The sequence below is a fragment of the Hyaloscypha bicolor genome, assembly GCF_002865645.1.
Source record: "Hyaloscypha bicolor E unplaced genomic scaffold K444scaffold_129, whole genome shotgun sequence".
NCBI lineage: Eukaryota > Fungi > Ascomycota > Leotiomycetes > Helotiales > Hyaloscyphaceae > Hyaloscypha > Hyaloscypha bicolor.
Window position 1 is genome coordinate 780,276 of NW_020194631.1, and position 19,184 is coordinate 799,459.

The 19,184-nt window shown below is 48.8% G+C and overlaps 7 protein-coding genes across 7 annotated transcripts; 6 read left to right on the forward strand and 1 right to left on the reverse strand.

The window, feature by feature from the left end:
- Nucleotides 1–526: 526 nt before the first annotated feature.
- K444DRAFT_646206 (glycoside hydrolase family 28 protein) lies at nt 527–2,008 on the forward strand (the record flags this gene model as incomplete). Its single annotated transcript, XM_024885176.1, has 4 exons — nt 527–743; nt 795–894; nt 944–1,825; nt 1,879–2,008. The coding sequence occupies 4 exons, from the start codon at nt 527–529 to the stop codon at nt 2,006–2,008; spliced, it is 1,329 nt and encodes a 442-aa protein (XP_024731655.1).
- Nucleotides 2,009–2,989: 981 nt separating this feature from the next.
- On the forward strand, nt 2,990–5,164 carry K444DRAFT_634445 (uncharacterized protein; the record flags this gene model as incomplete). Its single annotated transcript, XM_024883745.1, has 6 exons — nt 2,990–3,114; nt 3,173–3,247; nt 3,301–3,906; nt 3,971–4,198; nt 4,251–4,525; nt 4,578–5,164. 6 exons carry the CDS (start codon nt 2,990–2,992, stop codon nt 5,162–5,164), a joined length of 1,896 nt encoding a protein of 631 aa, XP_024731656.1.
- Nucleotides 5,165–5,863: 699 nt separating this feature from the next.
- On the forward strand, nt 5,864–8,041 carry K444DRAFT_539245 (MFS general substrate transporter; the record flags this gene model as incomplete). Its single annotated transcript, XM_024875609.1, has 8 exons — nt 5,864–6,001; nt 6,049–6,125; nt 6,177–6,228; nt 6,281–6,455; nt 6,516–6,904; nt 7,011–7,221; nt 7,283–7,719; nt 7,778–8,041. 8 exons carry the CDS (start codon nt 5,864–5,866, stop codon nt 8,039–8,041), a joined length of 1,743 nt encoding a protein of 580 aa, XP_024731657.1.
- Nucleotides 8,042–8,511: 470 nt separating this feature from the next.
- On the forward strand, nt 8,512–11,619 carry K444DRAFT_618115 (ribonuclease-like protein P complex subunit Pop1). The gene has a single exon (XM_024881252.1). The coding sequence runs from the start codon at nt 8,534–8,536 to the stop codon at nt 11,210–11,212; it is 2,679 nt and encodes an 892-aa protein (XP_024731658.1). The 5' UTR covers nt 8,512–8,533; the 3' UTR covers nt 11,213–11,619.
- An 84-nt stretch (nt 11,620–11,703) lies between these two features.
- On the forward strand, nt 11,704–12,416 carry K444DRAFT_618116 (uncharacterized protein). The gene has a single exon (XM_024881253.1). It carries the CDS (start codon nt 11,856–11,858, stop codon nt 12,390–12,392), a length of 537 nt encoding a protein of 178 aa, XP_024731659.1. The 5' UTR covers nt 11,704–11,855; the 3' UTR covers nt 12,393–12,416.
- A 2,159-nt stretch (nt 12,417–14,575) lies between these two features.
- K444DRAFT_112803 (Rpr2-domain-containing protein) lies at nt 14,576–15,472 on the reverse strand. Its single transcript, XM_024870338.1, has one exon. It carries the CDS (start codon nt 15,431–15,433, stop codon nt 14,921–14,923), a length of 513 nt encoding a protein of 170 aa, XP_024731660.1. The 5' UTR covers nt 15,434–15,472; the 3' UTR covers nt 14,576–14,920.
- A 339-nt stretch (nt 15,473–15,811) lies between these two features.
- Nucleotides 15,812–18,061, forward strand: K444DRAFT_597836 (P-loop containing nucleoside triphosphate hydrolase protein; the record flags this gene model as incomplete). The annotated part of the gene is made up of 5 exons (XM_024878505.1): nt 15,812–16,049; nt 16,532–16,942; nt 16,995–17,355; nt 17,408–17,665; nt 17,719–18,061. The coding sequence occupies 5 exons, from the start codon at nt 15,812–15,814 to the stop codon at nt 17,765–17,767; spliced, it is 1,317 nt and encodes a 438-aa protein (XP_024731661.1). The 3' UTR covers nt 17,768–18,061.
- Between the last annotated feature and the right edge of the window lie 1,123 nt (nt 18,062–19,184).

Genomic DNA, 19,184 nt, shown 5'->3' on the forward strand with positions numbered 1-19,184 from the left:
AAGCACCTTTATGCACGAACTTCCCCGCATTCCCTTTACCCCACGAAGATCTGGAAATCTGGACAATTTCAAAGCCGTCGAACTGGCGGAGACTTGACAGCAAGGTGTCTATTTCCAAACGTGCTTGACTGACCACGAGAGGATTTATCTGAAGATCCTCGGGTTAATTGAAATGATATAATTTCTACGTCTTTTCGGAAGTGAACCGAGCTAACTACTTCATCCAAATCCCCACTTTCTAAGCCTTCCATCTGTGAGCTTTGTCAGTCACAATCCCTGCCCTACTTCGGCCCATACTTTTGCATTGTGGGAACCACTTTGTATTCGTGGAAATTCCACTACCTATCGCTCAATTCCGACATATGATTCTAGTGCAAGAATTCTTGAACTGACTGCTTCCATTCCAAATGTTGTTCTTGCTATAAAGTCTGGTAAGGAACGGTATTGTACCAAATATCTTCACCAAGTTTCTCGCGATGACCCGTTCAATCTCTTTTTCTTTGCACCCGTACATAATCTTTTGAAAATGAAGATCAATATTGTTTCTGCTCTTGGAGCAATTGTCTTCTCGTCTTTTGTTTCTGCTCAACTCTCTGGTGGCGTGGGTCCATCCACGACCACCGCCTCCAAAGCAGCGAAGAAAGTCTGCAACATCCTCAACTATGGGGGTGTAGCCTCTAAGACTACGGACAACGCTCCAGCAATTGCTTCTGCATGGGCTGCCTGCAAGTCTGGAGGAGAGGGTAACTCACCTATTTACTTATATCTTTATCCTATATTCTAAAACAATGCAGTTTACATCCCTGCTGGGGACTACGGACTCGCAACCTGGGTAACTCTCACTGGCGGAACAGCAGTTTCCATAAACTTGGATGGGATCATCTATCGTACTGGGTAAGTGTCAATCAACTTGTGAGAAAGGCGTAGACTGACAATCGCGTAGCACTGCGGGGGGAAATATGATATTCATCGAACACACCACCGATTTTGAATTCTATAGCAGCACCTCAAAAGGAGCCGTCCAAGGCTACGGTTACGTTTTCCATGCTGCCGGAACCTACGGCCCACGAATTCTCCGACTGTACGAAGTTGTCAACTTCTCCGTGCACGACATCGCTCTGGTCGATGCAGGAGCTTTCCATTTCACAATGGATACATGCAGCAACGGTGAAGTCTACAACATGATTATTCGAGGAGGCAACGAAGGGGAATTAGACGGGATCGATGTGTGGGGAACCAATATCTGGATCCATGACATTGAAGTCACAAACAAGGATGAATGTGTCACCGTCAAAAGTCCTGCGAGTTATATCCTTGTCGAGAGTATCTATTCCAACTGGTCTGGTGGCTGTGCTATTGGCTCACTTGGTGCCGACACTGATATTCATCATATTCAGTATAACCACGTCTATACCCAGGAGTCCAATCAAATGCTCCTGATCAAGTCCAACGGTGGAAGTGGCTCGGTTTACTCATGCTCATTTAACAACTTCATTGGGCATTCGAACGCATACACCCTCGACATTGATGGCTACTGGAGTTCAGAGACCACCGCAGCAGGAAATGGCGTACTATTCTACGACATCACTTTCGATAACTGGCACGGAACCTGTTCAAACGGTGCAACACGAGCTCCTCTACAACTGCTGTGTCCATCTGGAGCACCATGCTACGGTATCACGATCGAGAATTTCGACATCTGGACTGAGGCTGGCAGTGAGGTGCTTTACAAGTGCGAAAACGCTTATGGGAGTGGACCTTGCTTGAGCACTGGTACTAGTCACACTGCATATGCGATTACTACTCATACTGTTACTTCTGTTGCGTAAGTTTTTTCAGACCTGGATTTTTGGAAGTAGAGCTTACGGGACGTTACAGGTCCTATACCATTACGAAGATGGCGGCTGATTTTACGGCTGGCTTTGGGCTCACGACCAGCATTCCAATCCCAGCGATTCCGACGTCGTTCTACCCAGGCCTGGCACCCAGCAGCGCGCTGCTTGGCTGAAGACCTGTTGCCCTCGGTGTAAACCATTTCAGAGAGCGATGAGAAAAAGAGAAGATGGGAAATTTCACAATTAATGACGGCCGGGAACGGACAAATCATTCTTGTATATATTTTGAATACCCCCTAACGATGTACTCATACCAAGCATTGTCCCTTTCTAGTAGCAAATCAATTTCTCACCAGGAACCTAGACGACATCTACTGCAGGATTCGGAAAGAGCCATTCTCCACTGGGCCACCACCTCCTTCTCGTTCTGCTCATCCTCATAGCAGGCTTGATTTTATCATATCCATCACCAGCTCCCATCCAATAATCTTTCAGCCTTCTTCATGTGTAGTTGATCCTTGCAAACTTCAACTCCAGTGCCTTGTACCCTCGATAATTCATTTCCAAGTCGAGCAAGAGCCTCTGTATCCCAGTCCTGTACTCCCACTGACCATCACCCCCATTCACCTCGAACACCTGCAGCGGGGCATCCCAATCGATCTGCTGGTCACTGCTCCAGTGTTCCTCTCCATCCCACTTGCGATAATCCGTGTCACCAACCGCGATCGTCAAAGCATATATGACCTAAGTAGAAATTTACTAACCCCCGCAGTGCCGCACTTGATCTCAACCGAGAATCACCTCCACCCGAGGGCTCCTGCGGGCACGTCCACCAGAGCACCGCACGTGATTCAGATCCCGTGACACGTTTTCGAAATCTCCGTACTCAAATGACAAAGTCTCTACCAATTACCTTCCACTATTGGTCCCAATCTCTCTGCCTAGAATGGGCAGTCCTTCGCATTCCGAAAGGGGCTAAGCTCATGTCGGATATTGCTGATCCACCGAACGGAGCGGGAGTTCGCGAAAACCCGACTCCTACTCGCAGCACTTAAGCATCGCCTCAACTTCACAATTCAACGGCGTTTCCAAAAACCCGGGTGTGACTGTCATTCCGAATCGCTAGTATGCCCTTGATTTGACTGTAGCGAAGGATGCTCCGGACCTCAACACCCCCTACGGCAGGTACGCCAACTAGCACCAGGGCGTGCCAAAACTGCTCCAGGGCTAAGGCTAAATGTGCTCCTCACGATGACAACCCCGATCCTCGATGTGCTAGGTTTGTGTATTCGTACATTCTGGATATATATGAATATGTGTAGTTGATTTGAATGCAGGTGTTTTCGTCTGAAGAAGGAGTGTATCTTCCCGCCCAGGGTGAAAAGGAAACGACGCTCACCCAATGCAACCACGTGCGTTGTAACAGACCCCTTTTTGTTCCAAGTATGACTAAAAAATCTTGCAGCAATGCTGCATTAGAGGAGAAAATCGAAAGTCTTGTCAACTTGATTTCAGCCGCACAAGGAATCACTTCCACTTCAGATCTGCTCACCCCTCCGGTCAGCCAGCCTCGGAGCGAGGCCTCTCCGAGTTCTCCAAATCAGCAACCGGATGAAGCAACCGCAAAACAAAACGACCTTTCCTGGGCGGGTGTCAGTCAGAGTTGCAGGTCGGCATGGCAGCTCGAGGCCGTTCGATTAGAGCAGCAGCTGTCTGCGGTGGCAGCTCCTCCACAGTCATCTGACTCAATCTCGCATCTTCTTCACGATAACCACTCAGATTCTCGTAATGCAGTCCAGGCCCATGACCCGAGATGTCTTCTAAACGTCTATCGAGAGCAATTCGCTCCACATTTCCCCTTCATCTGTATCCCAGACGGCGTCTCTGCCGAGGATTTACGCAGCTCAAAGCCATGGCTCTACAGAACAGTTCTCATGGTGGCAGCTCAAGAAGAACGACTCCGCCAACAGGAGCTAGGAAAACAAATTGTATCAGACATAGCATCTGCAATGCTTCTACGTGGTGAGAAAAGCCTGGACATGCTCCAGAGCTTATGCGTCTGCAACTTGTGGTTAGTGGTAAATCTTGGCGAGTTCCTCTGGCGGGGTGAAGACAAGTCAACTGACCTTGAGCAGGGCTTACTACTTCGCATCCATCACACCTGTAAGCCAGTCGACGGCCATGTTCCAGCTGGCTCTTGCATTACTGTTTGACCTTGGTCTGAATCGACCAGTGCGGTCAGACACCGGTCCGGGTGAGGTACTAGCAGATTTTATGAAGATCTCTGTAGATCGAAAACAAGAGATAAATCGTTCCTCCGATGAACGAAGAGCTCTACTTTCGTGCTACTTGTTTGGTTCGGTGTAAGGAATATCATCTTCTATTCCCCTCCCAACAGGCTTTAATTCAAGACAGTTCCATGTTGTGCGTTAAGAAGTACGAGGGCTTGCAATACTCTCCTTACATCGAGTATGCGTGCCAGGTCCTTGAAGAAGCTGCCGAACAAGATTCAGATCTAGTGCTCGTCTCTCTCGTAAGGATGAATTGTATTGTCGACTCGGCATACAAAAGCCTCCCAATCAAAACTGCTGGGGATGATATCAAGGCACCCGTATGGATGCATGTCAAGGCAGCTCGATCAGAGCTGCAGAAACACTGGGATTCGCTGAGACCTGACGTTCAACAACACCGTAGGCTGCCTTCCCCATTATCATACAAATGCTACTGATGATCCCCCAACAGCACTTGTTCAAACGAACTTACATGACTCAAATGTCTTTCTTTATGGCATCAGCCTCCAGAAACCACTCTTTCCTGAGACTGGGCCATCTCAGCGTCTTGACTTGTTCTACGCATGCCTTATGTCATGCCAAACTCTTCTTAATAGTTTCATCGAAATGCCAGTCTCCGCATATTTCGGGTTCTCAATCATGGATCTCGCTCACATCGGGCACTCTTGTTCCACCCTTCTCAAATTATCTCTTGTCGAAGAGCCCGGCTGGGACCTTGCACATGTTCGGCAGACGGTAAATGCAGAGTATTACTTGGATCAAATCGCTTCGAAATTCATTCAGGCTGGGAACGCAATCGACCAAACCCAAAATCGTGTCTGTAGCGAATCGTTCCCGACAGGATGCGGTCGAGCTATGATGAGGGTCAAAGCATGGTATGAGACGAGGATCTCGGTAGAGGCCGTACAGGATCCGCCTGCTCCACAGGCTGAGACGAACGTAATGGGAATGGGAGATACTCTGAGTGTTGACCAGATGATGTTAGATGATGCAGACTGGGTTGAGTTTGTCATGGGCAGCAGCAATTACTGGCCTTAGTTTAGGAAGATAGAAGGACTTCTATTATGACTTCTATTATGGGGCTTCTGGTGTAACGAAGCTTAATTCGGACTGGAGATGCGCAAACAGACTTCTCACTTCCTTTTATCGATGTACGAATGGAGATGCCAGAACTGACGAATTGAGAAATCTCAGAGCTCGATTTTGGCCTTCCTCAGCCATGGCTCACATGCCCTCCAAAGAAAACATTGAGGCTCTCAAATTTCTTCAGGCAACGATGCGCAGGACACCGGAATATCAGTGTGCAGACAGGGGATATTGGATCGGGGTGAAAGGCAAGTCGAAAGCCCGGTCACCGATCACGCCGCTTGTTCTCCCAACATGCCTACCAATGACAGTACCCGCTGCACAGGGAGGTCCTTATTGATTCGTCTTCCGATGCCTGTACAAATTTTCTGCGAATGAGAACCCTGGATTTACAAAGGGATCAAGCTTTGGACACGGAATTTCATAAGGAGAGCAGGGATATTTTGGATCTCGATCAACAGAGCTCAGCTATATATAGACTTGCTTCGCCGGAACGTCAATCTTATTAAACATCGACAAACTTTTGTCTCAATTGCCATGGCAGGTCAGCACACTTCATCCGAAAGCCAGGCTTCGTTGTCGCTGAAAGCAAAAGTTCTAACTCAACCCATTGCAGTTATGGCTTCGAGCCCAGAACTTCCAGCCTCTCCAATGTCTAGGGCAACCAACGAGACCGAGAAAGGACCAGAGAAAGCAGATTATATCACCGGTTTGAAGCTGCATATCGTTCTGTTCGGTTTGACCTTGGTCGGCTTTGTTATCATGCTTGACCAGACCATTGTAGCGACAGTACGTGGGACATTGAACCTTCAGCCCGCCTCACTAACAACTTCCAGGCCATCCCACGAATTACCAACACCTTCAATTCAATCAAAGACATCGGCTGGTATGGATCGGCATACATGCTCTCATTGTACAGGCCCCTCTCCCTCTCCCTCTCTTCTGATCTTCTAACATCTCCCAGAGCCTCCTTACAACCTCTATACGGGAAGATATATCAATACTACAGCTCCAAAGTCCACCCCCCCTTCCCCATACCCATTCAGCAAAGCTGAAAAATAATCACAGAATGTCTTCCTCGTCGCCCTCGCATTATTCGAAATCGGCTCCCTGATCTGCGCCCTCGCGAACTCGTCGGATTTGTTCATCGTCGGGCGAGCTCTTGCTGGAACTGGGGGCGCTGGCCTCCTTCTTGGTGTTCTGACGATACTGGCAGCGTCTGCTCCGCTTGATAGACGCCCAAGTAAGGCCATTCACTTCATCGTACCGCACTTCAAGAGTAAAGTCTGATCACTTGCATTAGAGTATCTCGGCATAATGATGGGCTGTGCAGCACTCGGTCTAGTATGCGGACCCATCTTTGGCGGTCTCCTCACAGAAAGAGTTACCTGGCGCTGGTGCTTTTACATGAATCTCCCCGTCGGCGGTATAACAGGAGGAATCCTCGCTTTCATGCATATACCGGATTCGAAGCAGGCGGATTCGCATCTGGCGACGAGAGAACAGAAGGGGAAGAGACTTGATATTCCTGGCTTCATTTTGTTTACGCCGACGATCATTATGCTGTTGTTGGCGCTGGAATGGGGTGGTGTTACGTATCGGTGGAATTCGTCGGTTGTTATTGGGTTGTTTTGTGGTGCTGGTGTTGCATGGATTATCTTCTTGCTTTGGGAGAGGAGGCAGGGCGAGGGTGTAAGTCCCAATCCTTTTCCTAATTCCTCTTCAACATTAGGAATATTGCCTCCAAGGGCCCAAGAGTTTCAGGAGATGAGAAGGGCCGCTAATGACGAAACATCAGGCAATGATCCCCCTCGAACTCTTCACCCACCGCATCACCATCTGCTCAGCACTAACTATGATGCTGGCCCAAGGCCCCCTCCTCCTCGTGAGCTACTACCTGCCTGTCTGGTTCCAAGTAGTGAAGAACGTCTCTCCAATCATGAGCGGCGTCTTTTACATGCCCTCAGTCGGCACTCAAATGATCAGCTCAGTTCTCACTGGAATCCTAAGTATTCTCCCTTTCCTCTCCCCTCCCTCGCCACACCAATAAAGTAGCTAACGCCGCCACAGCATCAAGACTAGGCTACTACACCCCCTTCGCCACCCTCGGCATGATAGCAATAACCCTCTCCTGCGCTCTCTTCACAACCCTCACCCCGACCTCCAGCAACGTAACCTGGATCATGTACCAAGTGATCGGCGGTCTCGGCCGCGGCATGGTATTGCAACAGCCTTTGACTGCCGTCCAAGCTGCACTGCCTCCCCCTAAAGTCCCCGTTGGCACAGCGTTCCTCATGTTCTGTCAAGTCCTGTCAGGAGCACTGTTCATCTCTTTCGGACAAACTGTTTTTTCGAACCAGCTTGGACCGGCATTGGCGAGATATGCGCCGGATGTCAATGCTGCTTTATTGTTAAAAGTCGGAGCCACTAATTTTAGGAGTGTGGTGAGTGAGGAGAGTGTAGGGAGGGTGGTGCAGGCTTATAATCTGGCGTTGACGAGGGTTTTTGTAAGTGATATGTTCTGATTCTATCGGACGAAAGGAAGTTGACTGACCGTTATGATAGTTTCTTGGTGTAGGTGCTTCGATCGGGAGTTTCTTTGCTAGTTGGGGGATGGGATGGGTTAATTTGAAGACGAAGAAGAGGGAAGATGAGGAGGCTGCGAATCGGGCGAAGACTGAGAAGGAGGAGGAGAAGGAGAAGGAGGAGGAAAAGGAGAAGGAGGAGGAGAAGGAGAAGGAGAAGGAGGAGGAGGAGGAGAAGGAGGAGAAGGAGGAGGAGGAGGAGGAGGAGAAGGAGGCGGGTGATGTGTTTGCGACCGAAAGCTAGGCCAAAAGTTGAGGGCCAGACCTGAGATGAGGGTGTCTAAATTTGATGTTTTGAAAACTTATACTGGAAGGAAATAGAATTTCATTTGTCGAATAGAAGGTCTCTTGAATGATCTCATATGTCTGCAGACTCCAGTAAAGATGTGTGCATCATGCCACACCTGAACAAACATTTCAAGTAAATTCAAGATGTCAGATGAGGGTCGAATTTCTCAAGCAATGAAAGAAACGAGAACCGAATTCAAGTTATTCAAGAAGTATGTGGCCAACATCGTATTTTGATGGTTCGGTCAGGACCAATAATATCTTTTACTTTCAAGGTGCAGGAACGCGGCTGTGTGTTTGATTGGTGCGCCTTTTCTGCCCACAGCGAGGAATCCCAAGTTTACTTCGGCAAAGGCGGTGAAGACTGGCAGAACTGCAGAGGTTTACAAAATTCGGCGTCATCTTCAACAACTTCCCCCCGACAAATAAAAAGCTATGAGAGCCCAATATGCCTCCAAAGAAGAACCCAGCAGACTTTGCTGGTTCTTCGGGGAATAAAAAACGGAAAGAGCCCCCACAATCCTCCTCCAGCAATCAGAAAGGCCCAGACAAAGGACGCGATTTTAAGCGCGTCAAGGTCAATGATGCGCGATCAATCCTGAAGCAAACTTCAGATGCAGCACTGAAGAACGGAGACTTGGACGTCCAGTCCTTCCTGAAATCGCGCGAATTCGAGATCAAAGCTCTCCAAAATGGCATTAAGAAATCAAAGGGCGGCCGAACAAGCAGGGCATTTCAGCAAGTCCCGCGCGATATGCGGAGGAGGACTGCGAGTCACAATGTCAAACGGGTTCCCAAGCGGTTACAGAAGAGAGCGGCGAAGGAGATGAAGGATGATAAAACACCAACCGTTGATCCAAGCAAAAGGAAGCCGAGAACCTCGAGAGGCAGGTTGCGAGCGGAAACAGCAAAACGTTTGGGGATGTTGGCAGCCAAGAAGAAGGCCATGAAAGGCAAGAGCGGAGACAAAGTTGCTGGTATAGAAACAAGACCAGCACGGCCCAAAATACGAAAGAACAAACTGAACGAACCTCCAAAGCCAAAGTCGAAATTCAGGAAGCGCCAGATTCATAAGACTTGGTTACCGACTCATATGTGGCATGCGAAGAGGGCGAGGATGACGGAGCCAAAGAACCCTTTATGGAGATTTTCTATCCCTTTAACGTCGACGGAGAAGTCCTATCGGCCAACGCATCGAGCCGGTGGAGCCAGAGGAGCGGTTGCTTGGGACATGAGTTACATGAGCACAATTCAATTAGAGGGCCCGACGACAAGCCTTGAGAAGCTGTTGAAAGCAATGGGCGTTACGGAGAAATGGCTCTGGGAAGAGAAAGGAACTAAGTGGAGACACGGCAAGAGAACTTGGAGTGGATGGTTGAGCAGAAATATCACCGATAAACCCGTACTCATAGGTCCCTCATCAATTTTCTGGTGCCCTACGGACCAGCAGACCGGTGATGAGCCAGCAAACAAAACCAAGAAGCCGCCCTCATTCCGAGTTTTTGTCAGAATTCATCCTTCTGCCTTCCTCGAAACATGGGCTGAAATATTTCGACTGTCAAAGCTTCAACGCCCCACGATACATATTGAAGACCTCCGATTCGAGATTGGAAGCATTGATATAACTGGACCTGGTTCTACGGAAACTTTACTAGGAATTCTGCATCCCTATAATCAATCGGAAGATAATATGGAGCCACATGCTAAGACGTTCCGATCCTTGGCTGGAGTCACAAATCCCGGCTCCTTACCTTTGAATTCATTGTTGGCATTTTCTATCATGGATCCCCGACTTCGATATCCTCCCAGACCTGTAAAGATGCCAAACACGAGCGACGAAGAAGCCAATTTTGCTCTTTTCGACATGCTGTCGGCCTGGCCCGTTGACTCCTCGACTGGCTCTCCAGCATTGTTTGATCGTGATACTCGATTTAAAGCAACGCGTCTTCCGGCACAGAAGTCATTGAACCGGCGCAAGGCATTGTCACAGCCAGGAGACTACCCTTCCATCCAGGCCACTGATTTTCCCATACCTATTATGCTTCTAACATCTCGCCCAGCGGCACCATCTGCACAAGGAACCTGGACTCTTCTTGCACCTTGGAAATGCATCTTACCAATCTGGTATGGGTTAGTCCATTACCCTCTCTTATCTGGAGGCAATCCACGATTTGGAGGATTACAAGAACTTCGTCAGATACACTTTGAGCAGGGTGTGCCGTGGTTTCCAGTGGATTTTCCTGGCACAAAGTCCGGATTTATTTGGGAAACAGAGGAGAGGGTGAAAAGGAAGAAGGAGTGGGAGAAACGACCTAAAGGCAAGCGGGTCGAATGGGACTCCCTCGATCTTGGCGAGGGCAGGAAGGGCGAAATTGGCCAAGGTTGGGCATGTGACTTTGAACGAGTACTTGGAGTTATGTCTTTACCTGATAGCGGCAAATCTGTCGACACAAGTCAGGATACACCAAAGACGCCAGAGAGCCCGCCCAAGGAAGCCCAATTACCCATTGAACATGTCCACAAGGATTTTTTCTCGTCGCTACTTTCATCCCCAAAGTTGGAACTACCCTCTCCTTCCGCAGTTGCTACTGTCCGCATTATACTGACATCTCGCGGCATTGCGTCACCATGCGCAAGAATCTATCGTTTGCCTCTATCCAAATCATCACAAGATTCTTCCATGACCAGAAGTAATGCTCAAGCGACGACCCGCGAACAGTGGCTGTCACTTCTGCCCTCGACATCCAATTCCAAGCCTCTGCCGAACCCAAACTCAAAAGCTGCCAAGAATCTTGGACGAATACCTTTAAACACCCCCCTTCCGCAACGAGTCCGTCTTCTTGCTCAGTCGCTGCTGCAGCAACCACCACTGCCTTACCCAGCGAATAAAGAAGAGGGAGATGGGAATCCACTGGTACCTGATGAAGAGGATCTCATTGGGTTTGTGACCACGGGAGAATTCAATCTCGCAGAAGGCAAAGGAGTCGCTGTCGGAACAGTTTTTTTGAGTAAAATTATAGAGGGCTTCAGAAGGGATGGTATGAAAGGGGGTAAGGATGGAAGATTGTGCATTGTGAGAAATGCTGGAGAAAAGATCGGCCGTTTGGCAAGATGGGAAGTCGTGTGAGTGTTTCTTCACCACTGTTAGATTATATCGAATCAAGATACCCTTCCTACTGATCATTTGTGTTCTCGCTATGCATGCGGTGATTGAAAGGGCTCGCTTGGTACCGTATCTACTGTTGCAGGCAACTCGGTGCCAAATTCATGTTCCGAACAACAAATACTCTCGCCGCATTCATTAATCGATCGAGCCTTATATTGAGCCTTTTTGTACCAGATATCGGCATCTAATTACGGTCCCAGCTGCTCGGTATATAAGTTCTGCTTTACCCAATTGGTGCTAGCCGCTCCAATGTCGACTGAAGCAACCCTGGGTCCTAACTGTTATGATTATTCCTATTTGGTACTAGGGGTTACGGTCTAAACTGCGAAATAAAGGGATAAGATATAGACTACCATATCGAAATGGACTGATACACTTTGTATTTCAGTCTCCTTCTGCTCCCCTCGAATTGACACTTTCGAACACACACGTTCTACTTTAAAGATAAACATCGAAAACATTGAAGCTCTACAAAGCTCTCAGCCTTCAAAGACTTTCAAGTTCCATTAGCTCCAGAACCGAAGATAGAGTCCATCTTATTCTCATCTCACACCTTTGTCCCCCGGCAATACTTCCAGTCGTCGCTCGAGCCCGCATCCAAGACATGGATCTACAGCTCTACAACCCCCTCAGCGGTACCTCATCATCAGCATCACCACCAAGCAACATATCCATCGAATCAGCCATCACCGGTACAACTCTAGCACCATTCCTCACCGAGCTGGAGTTTGACAGATTAGCTATATCACCCGAGACTGTCCAACAATTCATGGAGTTGAATCGCGAGACTTTATTAAAATTTGACTGTATCAACATCGTCGCTCCCGCCAGCTTGAGATCAAGAGTTGCTTTCGGGAATCACCTTGAGAATATCAACTTCGATTTGAGCAACCTGCCGGACGGTTCCTTCTACAAGGTAGCACCCCAAGTCGGATGGTTAATTGCTACTTCTAGCTGCGCGAGACGGCTTATTGTGAAGGATAAGTTGAACAGATCGTCGAACAGAAGGAACATCACCCCGTTCGACTTCCGTGAGATTCAAAGATGCCTTGGCTTTAGACCGAAAGCAAAAGCAATGTCTGATGGCATGTATTGGATTTGGAAACGGGATACAGTTGACAAACTTTGTTGGACTTGGTAAAAGTCTTATTTCCTTGTTCGGGAGATGTTGGAACTCCTGTGATCAAATTGACGTTGTAAATTAGAGAAACAGACTGAAATTTCCATAATGCTGAGTTCTAATAACGCATGTGATTTCTTACACTAGGAACCTACTCCTTTCGTCAATAATGGCAAAAACAAATATGGCTTAAAGTTCCTCCACCGCCTCCGAGCCGGTGTCGACCCCCCATCGCCGCTCTAATCACTAACTATCACACTACTTCAAGTGAAAATACTTTCCTTCTAGGCCAATCCAAGAAAAATCTTTTACCGGCATCCAAAGAAATCCCAGCGTCAGTTGAAACCTCTTCGCACAACTTCGCCTTTCAGCTCCACGTCTTGATCTGTCAAAGAGGATTCTGTATCCTACAAATCACTGAAGCGTCCAACCATGGAATCCTCAGTGCCGGAACACAGCTCTGGAACGCGCATGGTAGAAGAAGGTAGGATCACCAACGTCCTCCCTCTTCTTCCACTTCTCTTTCCTTCCCCCGGAGTTACGATCCATGGAAATTCTCGGCTTACTAACTGACACCAGGCTCCTCTGACGATACACCACAATCTGCGTCCGGAGGAATGAGCAACAGCAATAGAAACGGCGTCAGCGAGGAGTTCATTGACCGTGAGAAAATCCGATTTATAGCATTGTGTCGCCAAGTGCATACATTGGATTGCAACAACCGCAAAAAACCAAAGCCCAAGCCTTTCCTTCCCTGCGAATCCGAGATCGGCCGCAGGATATCCGAGTTGGAGCTGGATTGCAGCTTCCAAGAAGGTAAGACCACCAGTACCCTACTTCTCCTGCCTCCAGAAACCAGGTCTTGAAATCTGCTGGCTCACTGACTAACGTCGGCCAGATTGCACTGACGAGATACCACAATCTGCGTCTGAAGGAATAAGCAACGATAGCGAAGAAAGGATCACCCACACTCTTCTTCTCCCACCAGAAATCCGGTTCCTGACGTACCGTTATTTGTTAGAGCTAAAATGCAGCAACCACAAGGAAGTACAGCCTAACACCCTCCTTGTCTTGCCTCTAGAGCTCCGCCTCAAGATATACTCTCACCTCCTCACGCCGGCTCCCTCCGACTACGGACAGTCTTTGCTCATAGTCCTCAGCCAATCAGGGGAAATGAGCGACGATTACAGGGAAGCCGTCAAACTCAAGAAGAGAATAAATGTCTTCTACGATTCCGAAGCACTGGATGACGCTGCTATACTTACTGATCTCAATTCTATGCTCAAAATTCGTCATTTCAAGCTGTATTGGAACACTGCAGTACCGCTTGGTAAGTGTTCCTAGGACCGACGGAAGAGAGAACTTGGCTAAAGTCAAATCACAGCCTTAGCGTATATAAGGAGCATATCGCGATTGGGGGAGGAGATCCTCGACAGAAACAACTTCGAAAGTATCACCTTTCATCTCGGCGTGGGGCCGAGCCAAAGAAGTCTGGATGACATGAGACATCTCAAAACTTGGATTTGGCTCCTCATCGACGCCTCCAGCCGACTCAAAACTTTGGTTCTGAAGCTGGAACAGTTGGGTGGTACGGATCGCCCTTTTTCGGATGGGATTCCGTGGTATGCTGAACTGGTTGTGATGCTGAATCAAGGGCTGCAGGTTGAAGGAAGGAGGCTGGACGATGGATCAAATGGAGCCTCGGCGAGAGTGTGGGTATGGGAGAGGAAGGAAAGTTTTTTGTGTTTTTTGCGTTGGCAAATGTCAACGTATCTGTGGGAGTATATAACTGATAGCCAGGATCTCTCGGTTTTTGGAGGGTACGACCCTCACAGTGTTATGCAGCAGAATAGAGAATAAATTAAGCATGAAACTCCAATCCCGTTCTGAATGTTCCTTCCCAAATGTGTACATTGAAAATTGAATGTCTCAAATGTTCCATTTCCACGTGGGGCATTGAGACCTGTTGCCTTCAAATGCGCCATTTCTTAGTAGGACAATGAAAGACCTCGAATGTTCTATTTGCAGCAAGTATAATGCAAAACAACTTTTCTCAACTCGGAGACTTTCCATTCTTGGGCTTCTCACAATTGCGATGATACGATACTATAGTGCACAGCAAGGTAGAGCAAATTTATGTTCAGCAAATTGAAAAGGGCTAATATACTGGAAGGCAGCAAGGCAGTCTCGTTGAAGGCGATCTCTTGATCGACTGATCAGTGTATGTTTGAATCTGGCTGAACAACGAAAGCTCTGCGATGGGATGGTTATGATAGCCAACTTGATATGCAGATACTATCACGATCACTTGAGTGGAGCTTGCATATTTCCAAGAATACAGTTTGCAACCTGTTGATTTGTAAGGCTAAGTCCAGCTGAGGTTCTGCTAATGTTGAAATCCACGGCAAGCCAATGCAAGAGCAGTATCTTTCGCCATTATCCGTTGACAGATCCTGCGATTGTGACAGACAGACCAAGGTGATCGAAGCTGATTAGTTGCGGCTGCAGACTATCTCCGTTGTTGAGCTGGATGCAGATGCCAGCTCTTTTCAACCCACCTCCATGGCTATCGGCTCGTCTTTCCTGGGCATTTTGTCTTCTGTTGCGCGATGAGGCCTCCGCTTCTGTCTCTCTGCTCCTATTGGGAATCTCTTTTCCGAACCACAAGTATTGCATTTCAGGACCAGCACATCTGCCCACCGTTTCTTCCCACCCTTGCTGTTATTTTCGACTTGGTTTGTACAAGTGGACCCATCAATGAGCATGGTATCGCAGTTCTTGCATATTGAATGGTTCATAGTCGGTGATATTCGCATCATGACTTTCAGAGACACAGACCGTAAGTCGGAGATCATGTGCCGTGCTGCTGGTTGGAATGGAGAGTCGTCTTGTGGATTCATCGTAGATTGACTAGCCTGTGGTTCAGAGCGAACTGCAGCGGTTGTGGAATGCAGTTGCCGGGTTGCCAGGTATGCTGCGGCTTGGTAGAGATACGATACTCTACTATGCAGGGCTTTGTTTGGAACGCTGCTGGCACCTTTCGCTGCCTTCGCTTTCGCCATAGTGGCTGCTGTTGAATGTTATTGTTTGCGCCTCACCGCGGTGGAGCCTCTCGAGATTTTCGGGCGTTTGAAAAGGGAGTGTTTCCCGATTAGCCCTAGCGCGGTTTAGTAAGCGACAGCCGCGTTCAAATCCCTTGATCGCGACGACCGCCTCAACTCCCTCCTCTTCAGAGTCATAGCCTCAGCCTTGACTTCCGTCACCTTCCAATCCATCGCAAGCCATCGCCAACCTCTATTTCTTCATTCTTTTCACAGAGCATCTCGTCTCTACCACCTCCTAACTCCTCAGCTTCACACGAGACCTGCGCCGAAGTCCTCGGTCCTAGCCACTAAAGCTATCCACCAAGTCCTTCGCAACAGGTCAAACCCCGAAACAAAATGTCGGCTGAAGAAGATCTCATCGATTACTCCGATGAGGAACTCGCACCCAACGATGCTGCGCCGGCGGCTGATGCAAATGGAGGAGCAAAGAAGGGCGATCTTACGGCTTCAGGCGGCAACCCGGACAAGAAGGGCAGTTATGTTGGTATTCACTCGACCGGTTTCCGCGATTTCCTCTTGAAGCCGGAGCTTCTACGTGCCATTACCGATTGCGGTTTCGAACATCCGTCGGAGGGTCAGTCATAACTTTCATCCCCAAGCTCCATCGTTCCCGTACTTGCAGCGCGTCCGTCCATCTCGCAAGCAAGAATAAGCTCTGGCCCTTCCTTCAGCAAGTCACGATCGATCCTGGAATGTCTCTTCGGGCAAGGCGCAAACCTACGCAGTTCGTATGAGGAAAATATGCACGCGAAAGCGAGAGTGTCAAGAATGCGATATGGTTGCAGTCAAGATGCAGGTGGCGCATCAGCAGGGAATGCCGAGAGACTTCCAGGATCAAATCGATCTCGACGATCTGAAAATGATCATCGCACGCTTTGGTCGATTGCCGCCTTCAGTGGCATTGTCGTACCTCTGCTTCGATAATATATTTCATCGGGTGGATGTTGTTGTTTTGTGGATTATAACTCGCGAAGATGGACGGACGTTGCGATCTCTTGCACCTCATTATACACTTGGAAAATCATTGATCTAACATCGGCTCGATTTACTCTACAGTCCAGCAAATGGCCATTCCTCAAGCTATCCTCGGTACCGATGTCCTTTGCCAGGCTAAATCTGGTCTCGGTAAGACCGCAGTCTTCGTCCTCACCACCCTTCAACAAGTGGAGCCGGTCGCTGGCGAAACCTCTGTCCTTGTCATGTGTCACACCCGTGAACTTGCGTATCAAATCAAAAATGAATACGCTCGATTCAGCAAATATATGCCAGATGTAAAGACCTCTGTCTTCTACGGTGGAACCCCCATTGCAAAGGATGCCGAGGTTCTCAAGAACAAGGATACCCACCCACATATCATCGTCGCCACACCCGGCCGTATGAACCAGCTCGTACGAGACAAGCACTTGCGCCTTGGTAGTGTCAAGGTTTTCGTCCTTGATGAGTGCGACAAGATGTTAGATCAGATCGGTAGGGTCATGCCCTCATGTCGAGTGTCATTTTAACGCTAAAGATATCTTAGATATGCGTCGTGATGTCCAGGAAATCTTCAGGGCCACCCCTACCCAGAAGCAGGTGATGATGTTCAGCGCCACTCTTTCAATGGAGGTTCGGCCTATCTGCAAGAAGTTCATGCAAAATCCTCTTGAAATCTACGTTGATGATGATGCAAAGCTTACCCTACACGGTCTTCAACAATACTACATCAAGCTTGATGAAAAGGAGAAGAACAGGAAGTTGAATGAGCTGCTCGATGAGCTTCAGTTCAACCAAGCTATCATCTTCGTTAAGAGCACTCTCCGAGCAACCGAACTTGACAAGCTCTTGAAGGACTGCAACTTCCCGTCTGTGGCGGTCCACTCCGGTGTCAGCCAGGACGAGCGGTAAGTCATATATGCCGTGTCACATTCCTTCCAATACTGATAAAGAAACAAGTATCAAGCGCTACAAGGCCTTCAAGGACTTCCAAGAGCGCATCTGCGTCGCCACCGACGTCTTCGGCCGTGGTATCGATATCGAGCGTATCAACTTGGCAATCAACTACGATCTACCCGGTGACGCCGATTCCTACCTCCATCGTGTTGGTCGTGCCGGCCGTTTCGGAACCAAAGGTCTCTCGATCTCGTTCGTCAGCAGTGAGGCTGATCAGGAGGTGTTGAAGTCGATTGAGAAGAGATTCGAGGTTGCACTTCCGTAAGTCCAATCCCATACCGTATTCACCAAACTGTCACTCACCATCCGTATAGGGAATTCCCGGCAGAAGGCGTCGACGCAAGTTCCTACATGGCAGCATAAATCCCCACTTGCTCACTTCCTCACCTCCTTCTCGGGACTGGGGATGCAGAATCGGCATTTCCGATTTCCTTGCAATCAAATCCGTGGGCTGGTTGCGTGTTTGAGTTATTGGTCTCCTCGTCTCCTTTTTGCTTGCTTTGATGGATGAGGGATGGGTGGTGGCAAGCTCCTTTTCTTTGTATGCAAAAATGGGAGATGGATGATCAGCAATCCGGGGAGCGAGACGGTGGGGGGAGAAGGAGAATTAGAAAAGTTATGAGACCGCAATCAATGGAACGCCTCTTTTGTGAACGCATCTTGCAGATTGATTGAAGTGACTGAAGTGACTCCTTGCCTGTTTTACCTATTGCATGGTCTGATCTGATCTGATTTGATCTGATGTGCAAGGCGTTGAGCGTCTGAACTTCATTGTTGTAGCCACCCTATACGACATGACACTCCTCGCCAGTGCGGGACTTGAAGAGCGCTTCTTCCTCCTTGACCGCAGCAACTTGAACACCACGCAAGGGCCGCCTGGAGGTAAATATTTGACGTAGGTCCCAAGCCATCCTTCACATTTTAGATGTGTAGGTTGGTAGAACCTCTTCGGACCAGCTTGGCCCGAGTTGACGCAAGTCGACCTGCTCTATGCACAGCAGTAGGTGGTAGGTAGACGAAAGAGAAAGGAGGAAGGGGTCCTTCCCCGTGGCAATAACGTCAATGGAAAGTCAGCCCGACGCTGCTCTCCAGTGATTCCCCGGCTGTTCCATGAGGTAGGTTGATCAGGGAGGGACTGGAATGAGATGAGAGTCGATATCGAACGCTCTGGGTGTATACGCCAAGGGGTATTGGTTTTGGTGTTTGAGATGTGAAAAGAGAGGGAGGAAATGCAGAGTCGTCTCGTCGCTTCGTCGAGTTCCCTCTCATGTCAACACTAGATGGAACGTAACAGATGCCAGAGACTTCAACGAAACAGTGGAAGCCGGAGGAAAAGCTCCTATCCATCTTCAAGTGAAGGCCCCACTCGCAGCAGCTTGGTTGGAGAGACGAAGGCGGTTGTTATGCCTCCCCATGTTTCTTACTTTTCCCTATACTTAGCCGGAGTCAACAGCCCGAGATGAGCCCCTCCTCCTTGCGGCTATGGTATCCTATCAGGCCGCACCGCGGGGGTGAGAAGCGAAGCAGGTTGAGGGTGGGTCGACGGCTAGACGGCAACGGCGCGACTAGAGTCGCCATCCAAGCCCTATGTTTGATCGTTTCAATTCAAGTCCTAAGACCCAGTATCATCTGTGCTCCGAAAATAGAAGAGGCGAGAGAGTTACCGTACCGTAACACTGTAACGTCAAGCAAGGATTTGGGAGTAGTGAGGCTCGACGGAGCATCCAAGGACTATGTCTGATCTGACCGTTTGACTGATCGGAGACTAAACAACTTCCGA

Bases quoted from the DNA above. Each gene is read 5' to 3' on its own strand.
- K444DRAFT_618115 (XM_024881252.1), top strand. From the start codon at position 8,534: ATGCCTCCAAAGAAGAACCCAGCAGACTTTGCTGGTTCTTCGGGGAAT.
- K444DRAFT_112803 (XM_024870338.1), bottom strand. From the start codon at position 15,433: ATGGCGAAAGCGAAGGCAGCGAAAGGTGCCAGCAGCGTTCCAAACAAA.
- K444DRAFT_618116 (XM_024881253.1), top strand. From the start codon at position 11,856: ATGGATCTACAGCTCTACAACCCCCTCAGCGGTACCTCATCATCAGCA.